General features: G+C 39.0%; 1 protein-coding gene across 4 annotated transcripts in view; it reads right to left on the minus strand.

The window, feature by feature from the left end:
• The window catches only part of GPATCH8 (G-patch domain containing 8), an 89,678-nt gene that overhangs the window by 21,360 nt on the left and 46,200 nt on the right, over positions 1–22,118 (minus strand). The window contains exons 2-6 of one of the 4 annotated variants that reach the window (XM_054689369.1): positions 16,628–16,667; positions 16,290–16,334; positions 14,215–14,282; positions 13,250–13,336; positions 4,889–5,032 (exon numbers count right to left, since the gene is read on the minus strand). In XM_054689369.1, coding sequence (XP_054545344.1) covers positions 4,889–5,032; positions 13,250–13,336; positions 14,215–14,241 — 258 coding nt within the window. In that variant the 5' untranslated portion in view covers positions 14,242–14,282; positions 16,290–16,334; positions 16,628–16,667. Of the gene's footprint in view, positions 1–4,888; positions 5,033–13,249; positions 13,337–14,214; positions 14,283–16,289; positions 16,335–16,627; positions 16,668–18,780; positions 20,533–22,118 lie in introns of those variants that run through there. The other 3 variants (XM_037494778.2, XM_037494777.2, XM_037494773.2) reach the window with 3 other exon arrangements.

The following is a 22,118-nucleotide window of genomic DNA, read 5'->3' on the forward strand; positions in this document are numbered from 1 at the left end:
TCCCCGGTGGCACAGCGGTTGAGCGCTGGGTTGTGAAGCTGCCTGCGGCCTCTGCGGCGCCTGTTCGATCCCCGGCTGCTCCCCGGCCACCGGAGGAGGGTCCCGCAAGGCGCGCAGACCTCTCCTGCCGCCCGCTGCTCCCCTCAGCAGTGTACTTCGGTCCTTCTGCCTGCTCTGCTTCCCGCTCTGGCTCTGGTGAATTCTCTCACCCTCCCGAGCTACCCAGTGCATGTATAAACAAAACAAACAAACAAACAAACAAAACATGCCTCTAAAAAAAAAAAAGATCAGGGTATGTTTAGGATCCTGCCAAAACTAGTGATTATCACTAACATTATAGATTATTTCTCTGGAAATTTTTTTTTTAAACAATTTTCTTTTTCTTTTTAATATTTATTTATTTATTTATACAAGCATTGGGTACAGTCAAAAGCACGGGAGGGTGAGAGAATTCACCAGAGCCAGAGCAGGGAGCAGAACAGGCAGAACGATGAAATACACTGCTGAGGGGAGCAGCGGGCGGCAGGAGAGGTCTGCTGCACCATGTGGGACCCTCGCCAGTGGCCGGGGATTGAATCAGCGCTGCAGAGGTTGCAGGTAGCTTCGCAGCCCAGCGCTCAACCGCTGCGCCACCAGGGGAAGTCCTGGGAATTTTTTTTTAAAGATTTATTTATTTATGGGCCTCCCCAGTGGCGCAGCGGTTGAACGCTGGGTTGCGAGGCTGCCCGCAGCCTCTGCGGCGCCGGTTCAATCCCTGGCTGCTCCCGGCCACCGGAGGAGGGTCCCACATGGCGCGCAGACCTCTCCTGCTGCCCGCTGCTCCCCTCAGCAGTGTACTTCGGTCCTTCTGCCTGCTCTGCTCCCCGCTCTGGCTCTGGTGAATTCTCGCACCCTCCCGCGCTTCTGACTGTACCCAGTGCATGTATAAACAAAATAAACAAACAAACAAATAAATAAATAAATAACATGCCTCTATTTAAAAAAAAAAAAAAAAGTTTAAAGATTTATTTATTTATGCTTACAAGAGCTGGGGTACAGGCCAGAGATGGCAGGGTGAGAGGATTCACCAGAGATAGAGTGGAGAACAGAACAGGCAGACTGACTGAAATACTCTGCTGAGGGGAGCAGCGGGCAAGACAGGAGAGGTCTGCCTCGCCATGTGGGTTGCTCCCTGGCCAGCCAGGGATCGAACTCGTGCTACAGAGGCTGCGGATTGCTTCATAGTGTGGTGCTTAACCCCTTGCACCACCAGGGAGGACCCTCTCCGGGAAATTTAAATGATGAAAATTTGATGGAAGATGCAAACTAGGGATTACTAAAATAGGCTTGAACGTACTTACCTATTATCTCAGATTCATAATAATCCTGTGTGCCTTCCTGGAAGACAAGACAGGGTGTCTTTATGATTTTAGAACATGAATTTGGAAAATGGTAGGTCCATTTGTATGGTAAGTCCATATCCATCAAAGAGGAATGAAAAATAGGACCTAAATAACCTCTTTCTAAGGGGTTGTTTAGTATTGTACCAAGGTCAATTAATGTTCCTTAGAAATTCTAATTGCAGGGAAGGTTGAATTATAAAGATTTAGACTGTGTATTTTTTTTTAAGTATATATTTTTTTTTCATAAGATTTTATTTATTTATTCATTCATTCACTCATTCATTCATTTATTTATTTATTTATACAAGCACTGGGTACAGTCAGAAGTGCGGGAGGGTGAGAAAACTCACCAGAGCCGGAGCGGGGAGCAGAGCAGGCAGAAGGAACAAAGCACACTGCTGAGGGGAGCAGCGGGCGGCAGGAGAGGTCTGCGCGCCATGTGGGACCCTCCCCCGGTGGCCAGGGAGCAGCCTGGGATCGAACCAGTGCTGCAGAGGCTGTGGGCAGCTTCGCAACCCAGCACTCAACCGCTGTGCCACCGGGGAGGCCCATATATATATATATTTTTTAAAGATTTATTTATGCATGCAAGAACTGGGGTACAGGCCAGAGGTGGCGGGAGAGGGTGAGAGGACTCACCAGAGATAGAATGGGGAACATAACAGGTGGATTACTGAAATACACTGTTGAGGGGAGCAGCAGGAAAGACAGGAGAGGTCTGCTGTGCCATGTGGATTCCCCTAGCTGGGGATCAAACTCATAATGCATTGGCTGCAGACTTAACCTCTTGCGCTACCAGGGAAGCCCCCTTAAAAGTATATTTTTAGTATTCTCTTTCAAGATTCTACCATTTGCATTAAGACAGCAGTATAAAGAAAGATGAAAAAGCTATACTTCAACCAAATAAAAGACATGTCACCAAAAATAACAAACTCATACATTAGTTGTTTTTTTTTTTAATAACTACGATGGGGGGCCTCCCCGGTGGCGCAGCGGTTGAGCTCTGGGTTGCGAAGCTGCCCGCGGCCTCTGTGGTGCCGGTTCAATCCCTGGCTGCTCCCGGCCACCGGAGGAGGGTCCCACATGGCACGCAGACCTCTCCTGCCGCCCGCTGCTCCCCTCAGCAGTGTACCTCGGTCCTTCTGCCTGCTCTGCTCCCCACTCTGGCTCTGGTGAATTCTCTCACCCTCCCGCGCTTCTGACTGTACCCAGTGCTTGTACAAACAAACAAACAAACATAATAATAATAAAAAAAAAAACTACGATGGGCTTTTGACCAAAGTGAAGAAATTAGCTCACATGCATTCATTAATCTTAACAGCTAATGGCTTTTTCCCAAACCAAGGATCACAGATATGTTCTACATTAACAGTTATCAAACTTGAGTTCTCTATAAATGTCCTTAATTTTGTATTTCCATTTTGATGGAATCTAAAAAGAGAAATAAATATTTGGGATCATCTAAATGAGCAGTTGGTAATGTTTACAACATAGCTGTAGACTTAAAATGGTAGTGATTTGTATCAACCAAAAGTCAAATGACATCACAACACCATTCATATTTGAAAATTTTGCAATAATCCCAATATAACCAGGTTTCTTAATCTCAGAATTACCTGAACCAGGTAATCCTTTGTTACAAGGAGCTTTCTTATGCATTGCAGGATGATTAGCATAACTCTTGGCCTCCAATCACTAGATAGACACCAGTAGCCCCATTCTCCTAGACGAGATAACCAAAAAATGTCTCCAGACATTGCCAAGTGTCACCTGGAGTACAAAATCTACCCAGGCAGAAAACCACTCACAGCAATAGAGAAAAGCAGTGAAAGAACTCAGTTAACACAGGGACAGAGGGAAGTAAACATATCAAGTTCAAATGAACCAGAGGTGTAACAAAATGTTCTTTTACTCTCAAATTAAGAGCAACATGACTAAAACATTATCACTCATCACATTAATGTCAATATGAATTTTATCAGGCCTATACTTTTGATCAGATTTTTTAATCTATTTTGCTTGACAGGTTTCCCTCCCCCTTAAAAGGCAAATCAATAAATTATTCAAGCTTGAATTATACTTTTCCTGTACTTTATTCAAAAGTCATTCCATCACCTAAAAATGTAACCTTTCTAAACGTTCTTTTGGTGCCTAAAGTTTCCTCATGATTTTAAAAATTTATCAGAGACAGTAGTTGAAGTAGTTTTTAAGAGCTCATAAAGGTCGCTATGCATTTAGATGCTAAATGTTTTTGTTAATCTTTAACATGAAAATCTGAATTATATACACACTGAAAAACTGGAAAAGTTACTGGTTAAGCAGTATTCACTGTAGTAGTCTTCTTTCTTGACAGATGATTCTTTGCAGGAAATTGCCAATCTATCTTGTCCATATGTTTTCTAAATTTCTCTTCTTCAAACCAAGCAGAGCTGACAATATATTAAAACAATGTCCAAAAGTATAAAAAAATTTAAAGTGTTGTCTTGAAAACTATCAGTGGAATAATCTTAAACTGGATAGGTGTGGGTAAATATGGAAAAGGTTGTTGCAAACTCAATAGCTTACAAGCTGCTGGTTAGTAAAAGTAAAACTTAGTCAAAGTTTTACTGAAAGATTTCACTGAAATCTCACGGCTGGTTAGAAGATGAATGGTTAAAAATATTATTGGTTCAACAGGTCCAGCTCAAAAGAATATTCCAGCAATGCTCCTAAGTCTCAAAAGTTTAACAAATCCAACTACTGTACCCCCAAAGGCCTAGAAAATTCTGCTAAGTTACTCAAGATCAAATGGTTCAAAATTCTTTAATAAGCGAGAACTGTTCTACAGATTTAAAGACTAATTTCCTCCTTCTAAAATTCCCAAGGGAATTATTACCACTTTCTTAATGCTAGTAACTAGTCAGGAGCAAGTTTCTACTATAAATCAATGGTAGGAAAAAAAGAATACAAGCAAAGCATAATTAAATTTTCAACAAACTCTTCAACATGCGCCATCAGTTTTTGTTACAGTTGAGGTGAGATCTAATTTTATTTTCCTTCTTAAGATTTAGCTACCTTCCAAGAAATACTGAATAACAGAATGATTTCTAATAGGAAATACTAGCCAGTAAAGCATGAACTCTTAATGCAGAAGATGAAGACTACACAGTGCAACATAACTGTTCTGCGATTAACATGAATTCAGAAAGAGGGAGTGAGTAAAACAAAGTCCCCAGTAATCCTCAGCTGAATTACCAACTTAAATATAAATTTAAAATCACTCAAGGCCAAAAACTTTAAGTTTTATGAAGCTCACAATTCTTCACTCTACATATAATCTTGGAAGGGGAAGGTCTATGTCCAGCCTTCTGTTACTGAAAAAAATCAAGTCAGTCAGATGTTATCTGCAAAAAAAAAACAACTGATAGGTATAAGAAACTATAGTCAATACTATTTTGGTATACACATGAAAGTCAATAGTTATAATGACAACTTAAGTGTCTTTTTCCTTGTTAGCAATTTCTCACCTGCTTGTGTGCATGATCATAAGAGTTGATATGGTTGTCAAATTCCTGATGTTTCTGATACTGCTTATCACAGAGTTCACAGTAAAAGTTGGCTCTGAGGTCTTCTAATGCTTTGGCAATTGCCTTCTCTTTGTCAACATAATCCTGTGAGAAACATAAAATACAAATAAAAAATGGACTTGACAGAACTTTAAGTTTAATGTCGTGAAGAAGCTGTCTAACCTGAAGAAAGAAAAAAGGGCTTTTTATAGCATTTCAACCAGTAAAGGCTGGATGAAACATAAGTGGAAATTTGGTGAGGTAATTTGTGTGTGGTTGTACTAATAGTTGTCCTCAAATTAAATAATATTCAAAAAGAGTCTAATTTTAGTTATGATGGATTAGGTAACTGTGGCATCTCCTACTCCTACCACCAAGTAGGCTAAGGAAAACAACCAACTAGATACATAAAACACAATTTTTATTGCATTGTAGAAGCCATAGAAATAAAGCAAATCCCCAAAAGGCACAAAGAAAAAAACAAAATAAACATTTTGAACAAAAATCAACTATAATCTGATTCTGAAACCAGAGCTATAAAGGGCTTTCTTTAGGATATGTGGATGCCAACAGAGCTTAAAAATGGTGGGAGAGCTAAATCTGAGAAGTCTCATTCAACAAGAACCTGAAAGTGGACTGGAGAGATCATGGGTCTTGGCAGAAGGAATAAAAAAGTACTCTCAAAAAACACATTCACTTTTGGGCCTAAAAACTTTCCTAGGTTAAGATCAACAGAATGAGTCACAAAGATAACTACATACACAAAAGGAAATAAATTTATCCTAAGACAAGTCACAGGAAATAAGCAATAAATTTAGGTCCCAAAGATCTCAGATATTGGAATAATTGCTACAGAATAAGATAACAAAATGTTTAAAATAAAATGAAACTACAAAAATGAGCAATTACAATTATGATCTTTTAATTGGGGACTTCATCTAGGAGTTTTTTGCAGTCTAAGTTCTCTAGAAACCAAATTTACTTCTTCCTACGATATTATTTGCCTAAAACCACTTTAAACTCTACATTTTACATAAAATGTCATTATTTTAAGACTCACTGAAGGAAAAAAGAGAAATAAGCCCAACAACTACATTTTAATTAATTTTGGAAAGTTCTCAGCCATCATTTCTTAGAATCCATCCATTTCTGTCTCCTATTGGGACTTTAGCAATACATGTGTATTAGACTCTGATTATTGTGTGGAATTCAAAACATTCTGTTTTTTCACTTTCCTTTCAATTTCAGTTAGAAAGTTTACACCAACTTATCTTCAAATTATTACAAAGTTTTTTTGTTTTGTTAAATTTTATTTATTTATATTTTACATCATTATTCCTTTTTGTACAATGTATGATTTCTCCTCTCAGGTGTAGTCCCTATAAAATTCCCAATACCAAGTCATCTGTGAACCATCACCACAGTCTCTTGTGCTCTTCCCTCCCATTTTAATCTCTTTCCCTCTTCCTCCTGCTTAGTGATTTAGTTTGCCTGCTAGTTTTGTCTTTTTTCCCCTTCAAATTATTGATTCTATCTTTAATTCAGTCAGTCCAGTCTGCAGATTAAACTACTGAAAGAATTATTCATCTCTGATACTGCATTTTTTCCTTTTTCCCTGGGTGACTTAATCCATTCCTATAACTTTAAAATCATCAATAGGCTGACACCTTCCCACCTTTTATCCCTTGCTGGCACCAATCCTCAAACCCCCGCCTCCAATATATTCCAGATTTGAATATTCTGGTGTACTGAATGTACACTAAGCACTGCAACTTCAGATGCTCTAAACTGAAATCATTCCATTTAGATCATCTATTCTTTTTTGTTTATTTATACTGCATCTTCCCCATAAAATCAACAAGTTTTTAATTTTACCCCACTATTACGTACGCAAGACAGAAGAGTTAATAAAATGGAATCAAAACACTCCAAAATGTTATACTGCTCATGAGGGAGATAAAGTAAAATGTGGTCATTTGTACCTTAGAAAAAATTTCTAGGTAACTATAAAATAACAGAAACCATACATTATTCCCAGTTTAATGAAGAGGGGAAAGAAATGTAAGAATTATCAACACAAAAGAACGCAGGAATAAAGAGGAAAAGACTGGGGGTGAGAACAAAAAGAGGACAAAGTAAGATGGCAGTGTTTTCTTTGTTGCACTTAAAAAAAAAATTGTAGTAGTATTTAAAACACCAGGGACCATGATTAACTCAGTTCCATGCATCTGAGAGTAATCAATATATATTTTATTAGGTGCAACAAAGAAAACACTAACACGAATCGAGGAAATTTTAAAGGTCTTCAATAAAAAATAATTCCATTTTATTTTTGTCAATTTAAGTTGGTGTAAATTTTCTCTCATTATTGTTTTAATAGGCTTTGGTGCCTTTATTAGTAAGTTTAGACATTATTAAATAGACGTGAAAAGAAAAAATAATTTCAATGTGTTCAAAGTACTGTAGAGCTGAAATGAGAAATAATTCCCAGCTCATTTTATAAGGCTACTACAATCTTGATATCAAAATCTGCCAAGAACATAACAAGGGATATGTGGCAGGCTACTCTCACTCATAAACAGCTTCAGGTCCTAAACAAAATATAAGCAATTTAAATCTAGCAATGAATAAAACAGATAATCAATATCCAAAGTGATCCTAAGCTCATAAAAGCAAGGTTGATATTAGATGAAAATATCAATTAGTATAATTTACCACTTAAAGTTTATCAACATCTTGACAGTTTGCTAAAATTTAATCAAACATAAATAACTCAAACCCACAGGCCTCCCTGGTGGCATAGGAGTTAATCTATCAAGCTATCACCAGCCACTGCAGCATGAGTTCGATCCCTGGCCTGGTAGCTAACCCACATGGTACAGCAGACCATGCTGCTCCCCTCAGCAGTGTATTTCAGTCAATCCGCCTGTTCTGCTCCCCACTCTCTCTCTGTTAAACCCTCTCACACCCCCACCTCACACCTCTGGTCCACAACCCAGTTCTTATATGCATAAATAAAAATAATTCTTAAAAAAAAAAAAAAACCCTCAAAAAACCTTCCTTAACCTGATAAAGGACCTATTAAAAAAACTCACACAGCATACATTCTAAGTATTCTGAGAATAAGATTAAGTGTGTCCACTATCACTGCTGAAACTCAGTACTGGACTAAAGGATCTAACCAGCAGAGTGAGGGAGAAAAGAAAAGCAAAAGAGAAACGGAACTATAAGAGAGCAAGAGGGAAAGATTTTATTCAACTGGAAAGAATAACAATGAAATACCATTATTCACATGGATACTATGTAGAAAACCAGCACTCTTCAGATAACCTATTAATGCCAATAATGGAAAGATGATGAATATATATGTATTTTTATTTTTATTTATTTTTAAAAAAGATTTTATTTATGCATATAAGAACTGGGTCCAGGCCAGAGGTGTAGGGGTGAGAGGATTCACCAGAGACAGACCGGAGAGCAGAACAGGCAGACCTACTGAAATACACTGCTGAGGGGAGCAGCAGGCGAGACAGAATTGGTTTGCTATGCCAGGGGGGTCAGCTCTCAGGCTGAGAGATTAAACTCATGCCACAGTGGCTGGTGAAAGCTTGACAGAGCTGAGACTTTAACCTCTGCGTCACTAGGGAGGCCCGAATACATGTATTTTTATTTTTTTTTTTTTTTTTTTTTTATTTTTTATTTTTTTTAAATTTTTCCTTTTTTTTATAGAGGCATGTTTTATTTATTTATTTATTTGTTCGCCTGTCTGCCTTGTCCACACAAGCACTGGGTACAGTCAGAAGTGTGGGAGGGTGAGAGAATTCACCAGAGCCAGAGAGGGGAGCAGAGCAGGCAGAAGGACCGAAGTACACTGCTGAGGGGAGCAGCGGGCGGCAGGAGAGGTCTGCGCACCATGTGGGACCCTCCTCCGGTGGCCGGGAGCAGCCGGGGATCGAACCGGCACCGCAGAGGCCACGGGCAGCTTCGCAACCCAGCGCTCAACCACCGCGCCACCGGGGAGGCCCCCGAATACATGTATTTTTAAAATCGTGTTTCCGTACATAGCAACTAACAAAAAAATTTAACAATACAAAGATTTTTGGTATGGTAGTGTAGCATAGGAAAACAACTTCCTTTTTTCTCTTGATATCACATAAAAACAAAATGATGATAAGATCTGGAGAATGAAAAGGAAAACAAAAAAAGTGTGTGAGGGAAGTTAAGATCCTTACAGAACATATACTTGGGAAAAATGTAGCAGAAGTCATACAAAGCCAAGTAAGCAACATAAAAAAGATGGAGGTAGACAGATTTCAGAAAATGATAGCAGGAACTTACTTCCTGTAAATAAAGGTTCATCTGAAGTGATATTCCTACATTTCTAGCACTCATCAAGAACTTTTGAGATCTAGAAAGAACTTGGATTGGAGTAATGGGGGAAAGCATGCATAGTACAGACAATATACACAAAGAAAGCAGAAAACTTCCGTCCAATTATGGCAGATCTAAGAAAAGGTCATCAAGAAATACCCAACAGGGCTGCTCTGGTGGCACAAGGGGTTAAGTCTCAGCACTATGAATCTATCTCACAGCCACTGTAGCACGAGTTCTAGCCCCAACCAGGGAGCTAACCCACATGGTGCAGCAGACCTCTCCTGTCTCGCCCGCAGCTCCCCGTAGCAGTGTATTTCAGTCAGTCTGCCTGTTCAGCTCCCCACTCTGTCTCTGGTGAATCTTCTCACCTGCCCCGCACACCTCTGACCTATACCCCAGCTCTTGTTACCTAAATAAATAAATCTTTAAAAAACAAAAAACAAGGGCCTCCCCGGTGGCGCAGCGGTTGAGCGCTGGGTTGCGAAGCTGCCCGCTGCCTCTGAGGCACCGGTTCGATCCCTGGCTGCTCCCCGGCCACCGGAGGAAGGTCCCACATGGCGCGCAGACCTCTCCTGCCGCCCGCTGCTCCCCTCAGCAGTGTGCTTTGTTCCTTCTGCCTGCTCTGCTCCCCGCTCTGGCTCTGGTGAATTCTCTCATCCTCCCGCGCTTCTGACTGTACCCAGTGCATGTATAAACAAACAAACAAACAAATAAATAAATAAAAACATGCCTCTAAAAAAAAAAAAGAAAAAACAAATACCCAGCAAAGGAAGAATCCTTCAAATATACAGGCTAAGAAAGTGCATCTACATGTTGAAAGAACATATTGTAATAAAAATGAAATAAAATGGTCAATGAAAATGACCTAAAAGGCCAATGAAAATGGCCCTAAGAAAGTAGTGGTAATCACTAACTTGGTAAAATTACTGAATCTTAAAAGTAAAGAAAGATTTTTGAGCAACTAAATCAAACAATCAAGGGGGGGAATTAGTTCAGCCTTTGATTTTTTTTTTTTTTTAGCATAATACTCATCAATTCCAGAAGTGTCACAATACAACAGGGGAAAGAAAGCATTAACCCAGGTGTTTATATGTATTTTTCAAATAAAAAAGACACAAACACACATATACATGAAGATTTGTGTGTGTGTGTATATATATATATATATATATATACACACACACATTACATATTTACACATGCAATTGTTTAAAATACTTTATAGGTTTGAAATTATAGAATGAGATTATATACTTTAACACAATTATTTATAGATTTTAAATACTTATATAATTTCACGTTTCATATTTTTTTCAACCTATGAAAATAATTTGGGAAATATTTGCCCAACTCTCCCACCTAATGGTCTAAATTCTCTTTGCAGCTTTCCTACTAGGAGTAAGGAAAGGTGAAAGAAGAGCAAGGTGACTGAGGGACAACGAGGGCTGGGAACTAATGTTTGACAGTGACAGTTGAGGAGACTAAGAGGGAGATATCTCAATAAAAGGAACACTTGGCAGTTCTCAGAGTCCACTGAGCCTGCCCCAGTCCCACACTACACAACAGAAAAGATGTTGAAATGGGAATAGGTTTTTGGTGAATTGTTATGACAAAGGGATTAGGAAGAAAAGAATAATAAAAGAGTGATTGCAGGAAAGGAAAAGGGTTTCACAAACAGCAGCATTCAGAGTTGACCCCAAATTTGAATAAGTATTCTCATCAGTACAATGGATGTAAATAATTCTTGCTCTACTTACTCAAAGAGCTCTAGTAAGTAATACTGGGTTGCCAGAAAAGTCATGATGTATTTTTTCTGTTTTTCAAAGGTCATTTATTAATATAAAGAACAAAGATTAATCAATGATATATTATCTGTTTTGTTTGATAACCTTTTGCCAGTGAGCTTCACAAATCCTTATTCATAGAAGAAATGACCTGTCTTCATCAGAGAAAAACTGAGTAAGGTGCTGATTTACAATCTCATCTGAATTGAACATTATACCATGTTTACAGAGAAGAAACAAGTGGAAGACTGACGGCGCCAAGGTCAGCAGAGTATGGTGGATGTGGCAACAGTCCCATCAAAGCTCCAATAATTTTTGACAGGTGATCAAATGTGCATGTTGTCTCCTGTTGTCATGATAGAACACAATGCCTTTACGATTAATGAGCTCTGGACATTTCTGGATGATAGATTTGTTCAAACTGTCCAAATGCTGACAGTACACATTCGAATTGACTGTTCGGTAGGAGCTCAAAAAATATATCACCTCAGGACGAGGACTGTTTTCGTACTACATTGTTGTAAACAATTCACCTCTCATTACCAGTTATTAGTCGCTTCAAAAAAAGATCGTTTTCCTCACGTTTAATGAGCACATGGCAGATGTTTACACGCACATTAAATGAACTTTGAGTTCACAAGCAACCCAAATATTGAGCTTGCTTATGTATCCCAGCTTTTTCAGGTGGTCATGAACACCTGAAAGATGGATGTTTAATGTTTTTGCAATCTCGTGTCAGTAATGTGGTTTTGACTCGATCAATGCTTTCATTTTGTCATCATCTACCTTGGTGGGCATCCCTGACCCAGGAGCATCACTGAGATCAAAATCACCAGCACAGAATTTTGTGAACCATCATTGGCACTGACGTTCTTGTAGAGCACTGTAACCGAAAACTTTATGCAACTTTTCACAAGCTTCCCTTTAGGGAATTAAAACAGTAAAATACGGCAAAAATGTAGTTTAGTCTTCCATCTTCAACTTGGTGTAAAATTTCCAAAATGCAACCAAATAGCTCAATTTCTTTTAGAATGAAGCTAGAACTGTCAACTGTCAAATGACTAGCAATAGCATAGATGCAAATGAATCTAGTACTTCCAAAAATGAACTAGTACCATCTGTTGCAAAAATGCGTCATGATATTCCTGACAACCCAATAATTTATTGGGGAAGGGAAAGGGGTCTTAAAATATATTGCATAATCTTATGAGGCTACTAAGCTTTTCATTATTTACTATTCATTTGATACTGTAATTCTACTTGAACAATCAAAATGTATTCTTTAAAATGTTTATATTTCGAATAGTATACCAAGTAAATCTGTCTTTTCCCATTACTTTAAGAATTAATTTATTCAACTCATATGTATCGAGTACTTATGTGCCAGTCACTATGCTGGATGCAATATACAAATAGGTAGTCTCTTTTTTCCCAGTATAAACTATAAATAAATGAAAAAACAAAAATTCATAATCATAAATTATAGAAGAGTACCACAAGAGAATAAGACATAGTGAAGGACTTATAAATTGGGTGGTATGGGGAGGTTTCTGATAATGTAATGTTTTAAGCTAATACCTAATGGGTGAGACACAGAGACAGGACCATTCTCAAAGGACTCCTGAATAACAACTTTTTACTGTTACTACTGCCTACTATGTCCCAAACACTGTACATTCAAACAATAATGTAATCTTCCCAAAGACTTACAATCTCTATAGATTTTTTTTTAAAGATTTATTTATTTTTATACAAGAACTGGGGTACAGGGCAGAGGCACGGGAGGGTGAGAGAATTCACCAGAGAGAGCGGGGAGCAGAACAGGCAGATTGACTGAAATATACTGCTGAGGGGAGCAGCGGGCAAGGCAAGAGGTCTGCCGTGCCATGTGGGTTTCTCCCTGGCCAGCCGGGAATTGAACCCACGCTGCATAGGCTGCGGACAGCTTCACTGCGCAGGGCTCAACCTGTGGTGCCACCGGAGAGGCCCCTCTATAGATTTTAGAGACAATAAATAGTAAAAGTAATAGAAACCTGGTATCTACTATCCTAATTACTACCCAAATGTCAAACACATCCTGTCACCAGAGATCCTTTTCACCAAAAATGAACATCTCTTTCAGTGTGAGCACCACACACATGCAAGAATGGCTTTATTGAAGTACCTTGTATTTCTGTCTCAATTCTTCTGTGTCTTCTTTTTCCACTTCTAAGACACGGCGCCGTTCGGTAGCATCTTCGGCATAATCAAGCTTAATAAAAATAGACATTATTAGTCTTAATTCCTAAAGAACCCCAATTAGCTATTTAAAGTCATACTACAGTATTGTATGAAAATAAAAACCATTGTACTTTGCCCAGCTACCTGTTGCTTTCTTGTCACCCCACAGAGAAAACAGTTTCAAAATAGTTCATTAATCCTTGGTGCCCAACTGACACATTTGTTGATGATAATGAACTCTACACAATGTTCAATGCCAAAAACTTAAAAATTAATTCTTTGGAGAACAAAGAATTAAAAATTAACTCTTTGGAGAATTAATGGAGAAAATGTTTTATTTATTTATTTATTTATTTATTTATTTATACAATAGCTGGGGTACAGGCCAGAGGCACGGGAGGGTGGGAGAATACACCAGAGACAGGAGCGGGGAGGAGAACAGGCAGACGGACTGAAAGCACTGCTGAAGGGAGCAGCGGGCACTACAGGAGAGGTCTGCCGCGCCATGAGGGAATAGAACCCGCGGTGCAGAGGCTGCGGACAGCTTCCTGTGCTCAACCCGCTGTGCCACTGGGGAGGCCCTGAGAAAATGTTTTAGGCAATGAGAAGCAGGTTTCACAAATGACAGTTATATGTAACTTTACAGGGGCAAAGTGTCTACCACAGAAAATATTTTTAAAGCTCAGCAACACTGCCAACTGGAATACAGGGTTTGGGTTTATATCTGGCATTATTTATCACCAACCTGGCAGCACTACATGGGGATGTAAAAAATATTTTTATATTTCCAAAGAAAGATATTAAAACTATTTTATCTAATAAATATATTCTTGTATTAGCATCTGAATTTGGGGTGAATATCAATTTTAAATATACCATAAAACAAGTGAACTAATGAGATCAATTTACCTCCATTTCCATGCGGCCCATGCCCATGACATCATACTTGACAACAATGGGAATAGGATCTGTTCTCCCTGTAACAGGAACACATAATCAAGGTAAGATGCAAAGCAAAGCCAACAGCTCACTTTACACATTGGGTTTGGGTGGTTAGAGATCTTGCCTTGGAGTGCAGAGACCAGAAAGCTACAGTGAACCAAACACAAGCCATTCTCACAGCTTACGACCAAACCTACTTCTCCCAGTTTAAACCCAACTAACCACCATGGTGACCTTCCAGTCGGGAATTAATTCCAGATTACTGTGGCAAAGTCAAATTAATAAGTAATGCAAAGCACTTTTAAGCTATGGTACCAGGAGGTTGAAAATCAAAAACTTTAGAAATTCATTTTTTAAAAACCCCCAAGTAACTTTCCTTCAAGAATTACTTCACTTTTACTGTCCACTGATATCCTCCCACACACACTTTTTTTTAAAACTGGTAATAAATATCTCAACTGGACATGCTTAAATTTAAAAATCAGCTTCAACATGATGCCGGACAACTCTCTAACTGCAAAGTCAGTATGTTTAATATTTTTTTCATTTTCAAAATATGCTTTAAAATTAAGTTGGACTGTGAAGAATTTAAATAAAACCTACAGTTGGTTACTTGCCCTTAGGAACAGAGTGGATTTAACACTGGCTGTAGCAATCGGTAAGCTGTGAAAAGGACTAGTTGCGAAGAAAATTGACTTTAAACTAATCAATCTATGCTGGAGAATTTTTAAAATGTATATTTAATCCACTCATAACCAGCCAAACAAAGCAAAATGGGGCAGACAAGCACTTTACTACCACAGCTGTTTTACATCACAACTTGCGCTGTTTATTGTGATGTAAGCCCACTGAAAGAGGACTTACCTTATCCGTTGTACACCTTTAGTGAAAAAACACAATGTTTACTTCCCTCATCATTTCACTCAGGCTGGTGTAAACAATTGTTTTTTTTGTTGTTGTTGTTGTTGTTGCTGCTGTTGTTGTTGTTATACACACATATATATTATACCTTTGGGCTAAAAAGCTGAGCTTTTTGTCAGGCTAACGCTGAGATTTTATTAAAAACAAATTAAAAAATAGATAAACAAAAGTCATGATCATGACTAGGTTTGGTCCTGGAGAAAAGAGAAACTGTTTTCAAAGTGACTGGCTTATATCCAGTTGCTCTATATTTGTGGGATTTGGTTTTGTCTTTAAAAGTAACGAAAAACAAATTAGTAAATTTAACTACTTATCGCCAACATCCCATTATTTTTAGCAATAAGGAGATAATCTGAAAAAACAGTGAAAAATTTAAGTAAAGAATATTTCATGCTAGAAAAAAGAAAATGTTCTAAAATACAGCCTTTCGTTTAGATACTATCAAAGACAGCCAGTCAAACAAAATGAAAATGCATTACTATCTTATGCCCAATGGTATAATAAATAAGCAGTGACTGCAATCTTTAGCAAAAGGACCAAATTAAAGACAGGTTATAAAAATGACTTCCTAGGTGCAATATCACTTTCATAACGTCTCAATCAGGGATTTACTGGTAAAAACAAATGGTCCAATAAAAGAATTGAAAGGAAATGTCAAAGGAATTTACTTTTTTTGTTTTGGCATCTTTTTTGGTCTATCAGAATTTGTTTTGCAAGAAGCAAGAAAGTTTTAGTACAAATTCATTACCTCTGTAAACCCCTGTTTATAAACTCTGCATTAGTACTTTTGCCTTCTAAGGCAGTCAAAGTTTGTTTAAATTTATTTATAAATTGCAGTAGCAAGTGCTAGTGCCCATTACATTGTAGGGAAATCAAGTTTTTGACAGTATTAGAATTTAATGTTTTAACTGATTTTTTTTTTTTTTGGCAGTTCTAACATAGATACATCCCTTCTTAATATTACCCTTTAATGAACAAGGATCAGACAAGTTGCATAAGGAAAGGAAAGGAAAATGAAAAAGACCAAGCAGAAGGATGAAGGCTACAACAGAGAAAGTAAGCCTAACATATTGGTGCACTGATGACAAAAGGAGTAATTCAGTCTGAAAATAAAAAATTACCACTGCTAAGTTTACCATCACCACAACAAGTCCAGGATCATAATGCTGTAAAAAAGAAACACCATTTGTTAGGCAGAAACCATTAGGGTAGGAAATAGGCCTTCTAGCAGGCAGATGGGATGGGGTAAAGTAACAATTGGGCTTTGTCCCTCCCCCAATTTCAGCTGGGGACAGAGGAAGGACAGTTTGTGCTAGCAGTTGTTTTCATACTGGTCAGATCAGGGTGTGAGATTTTTGTGCTGCCACTTGAGAACATGAACAACCTTCTCTTTAATAATGTAGTGGGTGCAGGAATTTTTAAATGAGAGAACTACCTCAAACTTCATTTAACTACTCACTTTTTTAAACTGGTATTCGGGGCCCAAGGTGGAACATTTCCTTAAAGAAATGACATCAAAGACAGATCAACTAAGACAGTGATCAAGTCATACGCTTCATTAAATGAACTCTAGGAGGATTTGGGCCGGGGTGGGGGGTAAGGGGTTGGGGGAACACCTCAAAAGACCATACTAAAAAATATAAGAAGCACAGTCTCAAGCATAACCTTAGATTTTTCAGTGCTTAGAAAATTATGTGCATTTGAATTCTATTATGAATGAATAAAATTTGAAGTAGCTTTCCTTTGTTTTCTTTCAATGAAATCGTCCCAGACCCACCAATATCTTTTTGCACAACAAAGTGAAGCTTTGAAGGTCAGAAACTCCAAAGAAAGTGGCATCAAAAGGTCGGTCATATTTGTAAATAGTCCACTCAGCGGTGACTCTGGTTTTCAAAACAATATGAGGGCTATATTACTGCCTGGGTCAAGAAATAATTTCTTTCATTATCAAAGAGGATTCAGAACAAGGAAAAATTCCAATGGAAAAATACTGAAGAATACAAACAGAGGTTGCAGCTTTAAAAAACCCTCTTAATGTACTCATTTGTGATGAATAATAAAGCCTATCATGAAGAACACCACTGTAGAACACCTGAATAACAATTTATAGTGACAACTCTTCAAAAGGCAGGTAGCAGTAGAATATGTGCTAACATGATAGTCTCTGGAAACTCAACTTCTCTTTAAAATAACAACTATAAATCCAGGTTCTCTATTTCTTAGTTTCTTATAAAGAAAGGGGACAAATGTTTCTTAAAATCCATTAAGAACATTTCTGTTTATTCCATCCCAAAGGAGGTTATCACTCCATCCAGAACACAACACTTTCCTTAAAAGAATCTGTCCTCCGGCCTCCCTGGTAGTAGAAGGGGTTAAGCACAGCACTGTGAAGCTATCAGCAGCCTCTGCAGCACGAGTACGATCCCTGGCCAGGAAGCTACCCACATGGCGCAGCAGACCTCTCCTGTCTCGCCTGTTGCTCCCCTCAGCAGTGTACTTCAGTCAGTCTGCCTGTTCTCTACTCTGTCGCTGGTGAATCCTCTCACCCCCTGCACGTCTGGCCTGTACCCCAATTCTTGTATGCATAATCTTAAAAAAAGAAAAAAAATGAGGCAGGATGAGGCTACCAGGATTTAAAAAAAAAAAAAAAAAAAGAGACTGTCCTTTTCTCCAAAGATTTACAGTTACTGTGCCTATAATTCCACTACGGGAAAGAAAAAAACACACCAAATCTACAAATTGTCAATGTCAATGCATTCATGTGATGGAAAAAACAACTGATGTTTGTATTTTCTAAATTAAATTATACTTTCTATCTTTTAAAAGGTAGTTTTACTTCTACAATTATAAAATGTTCATTAAGCATCTCTAGCTAAAACGTGAAGATACCATGTGGGGCCTCCCTGGTGGCGCAGTGGTTGAGTGCTGGGTTGCCAAGCTGCCCGCAGCCTCTGCAGCACTGGTTCGATTCCCGGCTGCTCCCCGGCCACCAGAGGAGGGTCCCACATGGAGCTCAGACCTCTCCTGCCGCCCGCTGCTCCCCTCAGCAGTGTACTTCGGTCCTTCTGCCTGCTCTGCTCTCCGCTCTGGCTCTGGTGAATTCTCCCACCCTCCCGCGCTTCTGACTGTACCCAGTGCTTGTATAAATAAATAAAAATAAATCCTTAAAAAAAAAAAAAAAAGATACCATGTGAAGGTATATTCTCTATCATAACTGAAGAGAAAGCAGGTCAAATACGAAAGTCCACTGATTGCCTATAGACACCCTGTTATTGAGACAAATGCAGGAATAGAAAAATTGGATAGAAAATACTAAAGGACACCCATAATCTGGTAACCAGCCACACTTCAGAAAACAGAAAATATAACTTCCCTACAGAAATTAAAAATGAAGATGCATCCAAAGTGAGTAAAAAACATTGATTGGGCAGTCAACAGATGTAAAAACACAATTTACCTCTGCTGCCTTTCCCCTTACTGAGATTCATTTAACAAATATTTATTGAGTTGCTACTACATTTGTACTACATCTGGCACTGTTGGAAGGTATATGGCAGCAAGCACAAAAAAGCCTATACTCTAATTACCCATAATCAGACCCAAGAATCTTACCAATTTAAACTTCTAGCATGAGGAGGGTAAGAACATAGAACACTTGTGGGCCTCCCCTGGTGGCGCAGCGGTTGAGCGCTGGGCTGCGAGGCTGCCCGCAGCCTCTGCAGCACTGGTTTGTTCCCTGGACGCCGGCGAGGGTCCCACAAAAACAAAACAAAACAAAAAGAAAAACCAGAACATTTGTGAAGTCAATGCTTATGTGATTCAAAAAGTTTTAAACATGTGAAGCTGTTTTTAAAGATTGACCCTAACAACTCTGAAAAATGTGGAGGCTATGGGGGCAGAAGCGGGGTAGAGGAACTAATGTGGTAAGTGTATTGGCACTGGAGCTTTGGTGGAGCCAGGGTTAAGCATGTGCACATGATGAAGTATATGAAGCTATACTCCCCAAGTAATAGTTTTGTAAATGAATGGTCAATCCTTAAAATTTGATTAAAAAAAAAAGACTGGCCCTAACAAAGCATAAATAACTATAAAGCCACCAAAAAGCCACAAAAAATACTTCCAAAAGGCCATGAAACTGAAAAAGGCCAAGAACCTGACCTGATATCTTTAAATCTATTTCTTGCTTTAAGCACTCAAATACATATGTGAAAATCACAAATAATACAAAACTAGGATGATGTATATCCTGATTTGCAAAACTATTCAGAATAGGACTCTGTAAGTTATGTTAGTATAATTAAATGCAATTTCATTTAAGACAATAATCATGGGCCTCCCTGGTGGTGCAAGGGGTTATGCACCGTACTATGAAGCAAAACGCAGCCTCTGCAGCACGAGTTCAATCCCCGGGCAGCCAGGGAGCAACCCACATGGCAAAGCAGACCTCTCCTGTCTCGCCTGCTGCTCCCCTCAGCAGTATGTTTCGGTCAGTCTGCCTGTTCTGTTCCCCACTCTGTCTCTGGTGAATCCTCTCACCCCCCGCGTCTCTGGCCTGTACCCCAGCTCTTGCATGCATAAATAAATAAATCTTAAAAAAAAAAACACATTAAAAAAAGACAATAATCATATATAACTTTCTGAAACACATCCTGAGTAAGAAATGGTACATCTATTTGCAAGTTTCTCCTGAAACTGACAGTCTTCAGTAGAATAAAAGCAATGATTACTTTCAAAATCACTTAGACATTTTTTTCTATAACGTGATATATACTACCTCTCAATTCTCCACCACCACAAAAGTTAAATTCCTGCCATAGCCTCTTTAATGATCTACACAATAACCAGATTTGATTTTCAAATAGGATGTGTTCTAGGGGCACAGAATCTTTCCAAAATATCAGAGTTGGCTTTCTAGGATAAAATAGTTCCATTTTAATTATACAACCTAATAAGTAAATAAACAAACAGGGACAGAGAAGAGGCAAAAAAAAGCTTTAGAGAAAGTATTAAGCAATCAGAACGATAAGCCTGAAAAGGATATCTTATTCAAGGGGTGACATGAAATACTCAAGTTTTAGGGGAGGTAAGAAAAGGGATTCATGAGTTACTTTCAGATTTTAAAAAAAACCACCTAAATTATATATACCTTTACCCAAGGTAAGAATATTTTGTCATTATATAATGCCGACATAACATTTAAGTCAACCATTATGTTAAGGTCAATTTATTTTTTAAATGGAAAACTAGTTCAATAAGTACAATTTCAGTGTAAAATACCAAAACATGAGGATTACAGGGAGATGGGAAAACAATACTAGGTTCCCAGTTTTTTTTGTTTTTTTTTTTTTAGAGGCATGTTTATTTCTTTATTTATTTGTTTTTTGTTTGTTCTGTTTACACATGCACTGGGTACAGTCAGAAGGGCGGGAGGGTGAGAGAATTCACCAGAGCCAGAGCGGGGAGCAGAGCAGGCAGAAGGACCGAAGTACACTGCTGAGGGGAGCAGCGGGCGGCAGGAGAGGTCTGCGCGCCTTGTGGGACCCTCCTCAGGTGGCCGGGGAGCAGCCGGGGATCGAACCGGCGCCGCAGAGGCCACGGGCAGCTTCGTAACCCAGCGCTCAACCGCTGTGCCACCGGGGAGGCCCTAGGTTCCCAGTTTTTAAAAAACAGTTGGGGAATACTTTTTGGCCCTGAGTTTTATTTATGTTTATATCCTAAATAAATAACAGTATCTGGGATAGAGAGGCATTTAACCACAAAGCTTTTGTTGACTCAAGAATGAACGTGTGCAGGGGGCCTCCCTGGTGGCCTAGGGATTATATCTCAGTGCTATCACCTCAGAGTTCTGAGTTCAGATCTGAGTTAGATACCCCGCCAGGGAGCTGGCCCATATAGGCACAGCAGACCTCTCCTGTCTCCCCTCACTGCCGCCCTTAGCAGAGTGTTTCAGTAAATCTGCCTGTTCTGCTCCCCATTCTGCCTCTGGTGAATATTCTCACCATCCCCACACCTCTGGCCTACACCCCAGTTCTTCTACACAAAAATAAATAAAATTTAAAAAAAGAATGAATATGTTCACAGGGGTCTCAAACTTGTGCAGGTGTAAATATTTGATAGTTATCATGGCACTTTCTAATTAACACTAAGATACTGGTGATTTAAGTTATCAAATAAAACTTATGACTGGCTATATCATACAGGTCTTCATACTGCAAAGAAAACATGTAAGTTATTATAATATTTGAGCCTCGTATTAATTACAGGCTTGTTCAACTTGTTTACTCATTAGCAGTCAAGGTGAAGCAGACATCAAATGTTTAAAGGCATTAGATTTAATGGTCTCTAAGGTTCACTTCAACTCTGAAGTTTGAAGAGTAGAAACATATTTGAGTAGAAATACTTGAGGTATGGGGCCTCCCCGGTGGCGCAGCGGTTGAGCGCTGGGTTGCGAAGCTGCCCGCAGCCTCTGTGGCGCCGGTTCGATCCCCGGCTGCTCCCCGGCCACCGGAGGAGGGTCCCACATGGCGCGCAGACCTCTCCTGCCGCCCGCTGCTTCCCTCAGCAGTGTACTTCGGTCCTTCTGCCTGCTCTGCTCCCTGCTCTGGCTCTGGTGAATTCTCTCACCCTCCCGCGCTTCTGACTGTACCCAGTGCATGTATAAACCAAACAAACAAACAAATAATAAATAAATAAATAAGACATGCCTCTAGAAATTTAAAAAAAAAAAAAAAAAGAAATACTTGAGGTAAGTTAAGTAGATAGATAGTAGCCAGTCCTATGTTATTGCAATAACCCAACTAACCAGTGCCTTCTTGCATTTTCTAAGTTTTCCATAACTATACTGAAATCCAGGATCACTCTATAACCCCACAAGCCTTTCCAGTTTCATTTAAACTGTCCTTTGTTCTCTACCCCAATTCATTTTTTACTATTTTCTTGCTGTATTTTTC

The sequence above is a fragment of the Talpa occidentalis genome, unplaced genomic scaffold (assembly GCF_014898055.3).
Source record: "Talpa occidentalis isolate TD23 unplaced genomic scaffold, MPIMG_talOcc4v2.1 talOcc4.7, whole genome shotgun sequence".
In the NCBI taxonomy this organism is placed as follows: Eukaryota; Metazoa; Chordata; class Mammalia; order Eulipotyphla; family Talpidae; genus Talpa; species Talpa occidentalis.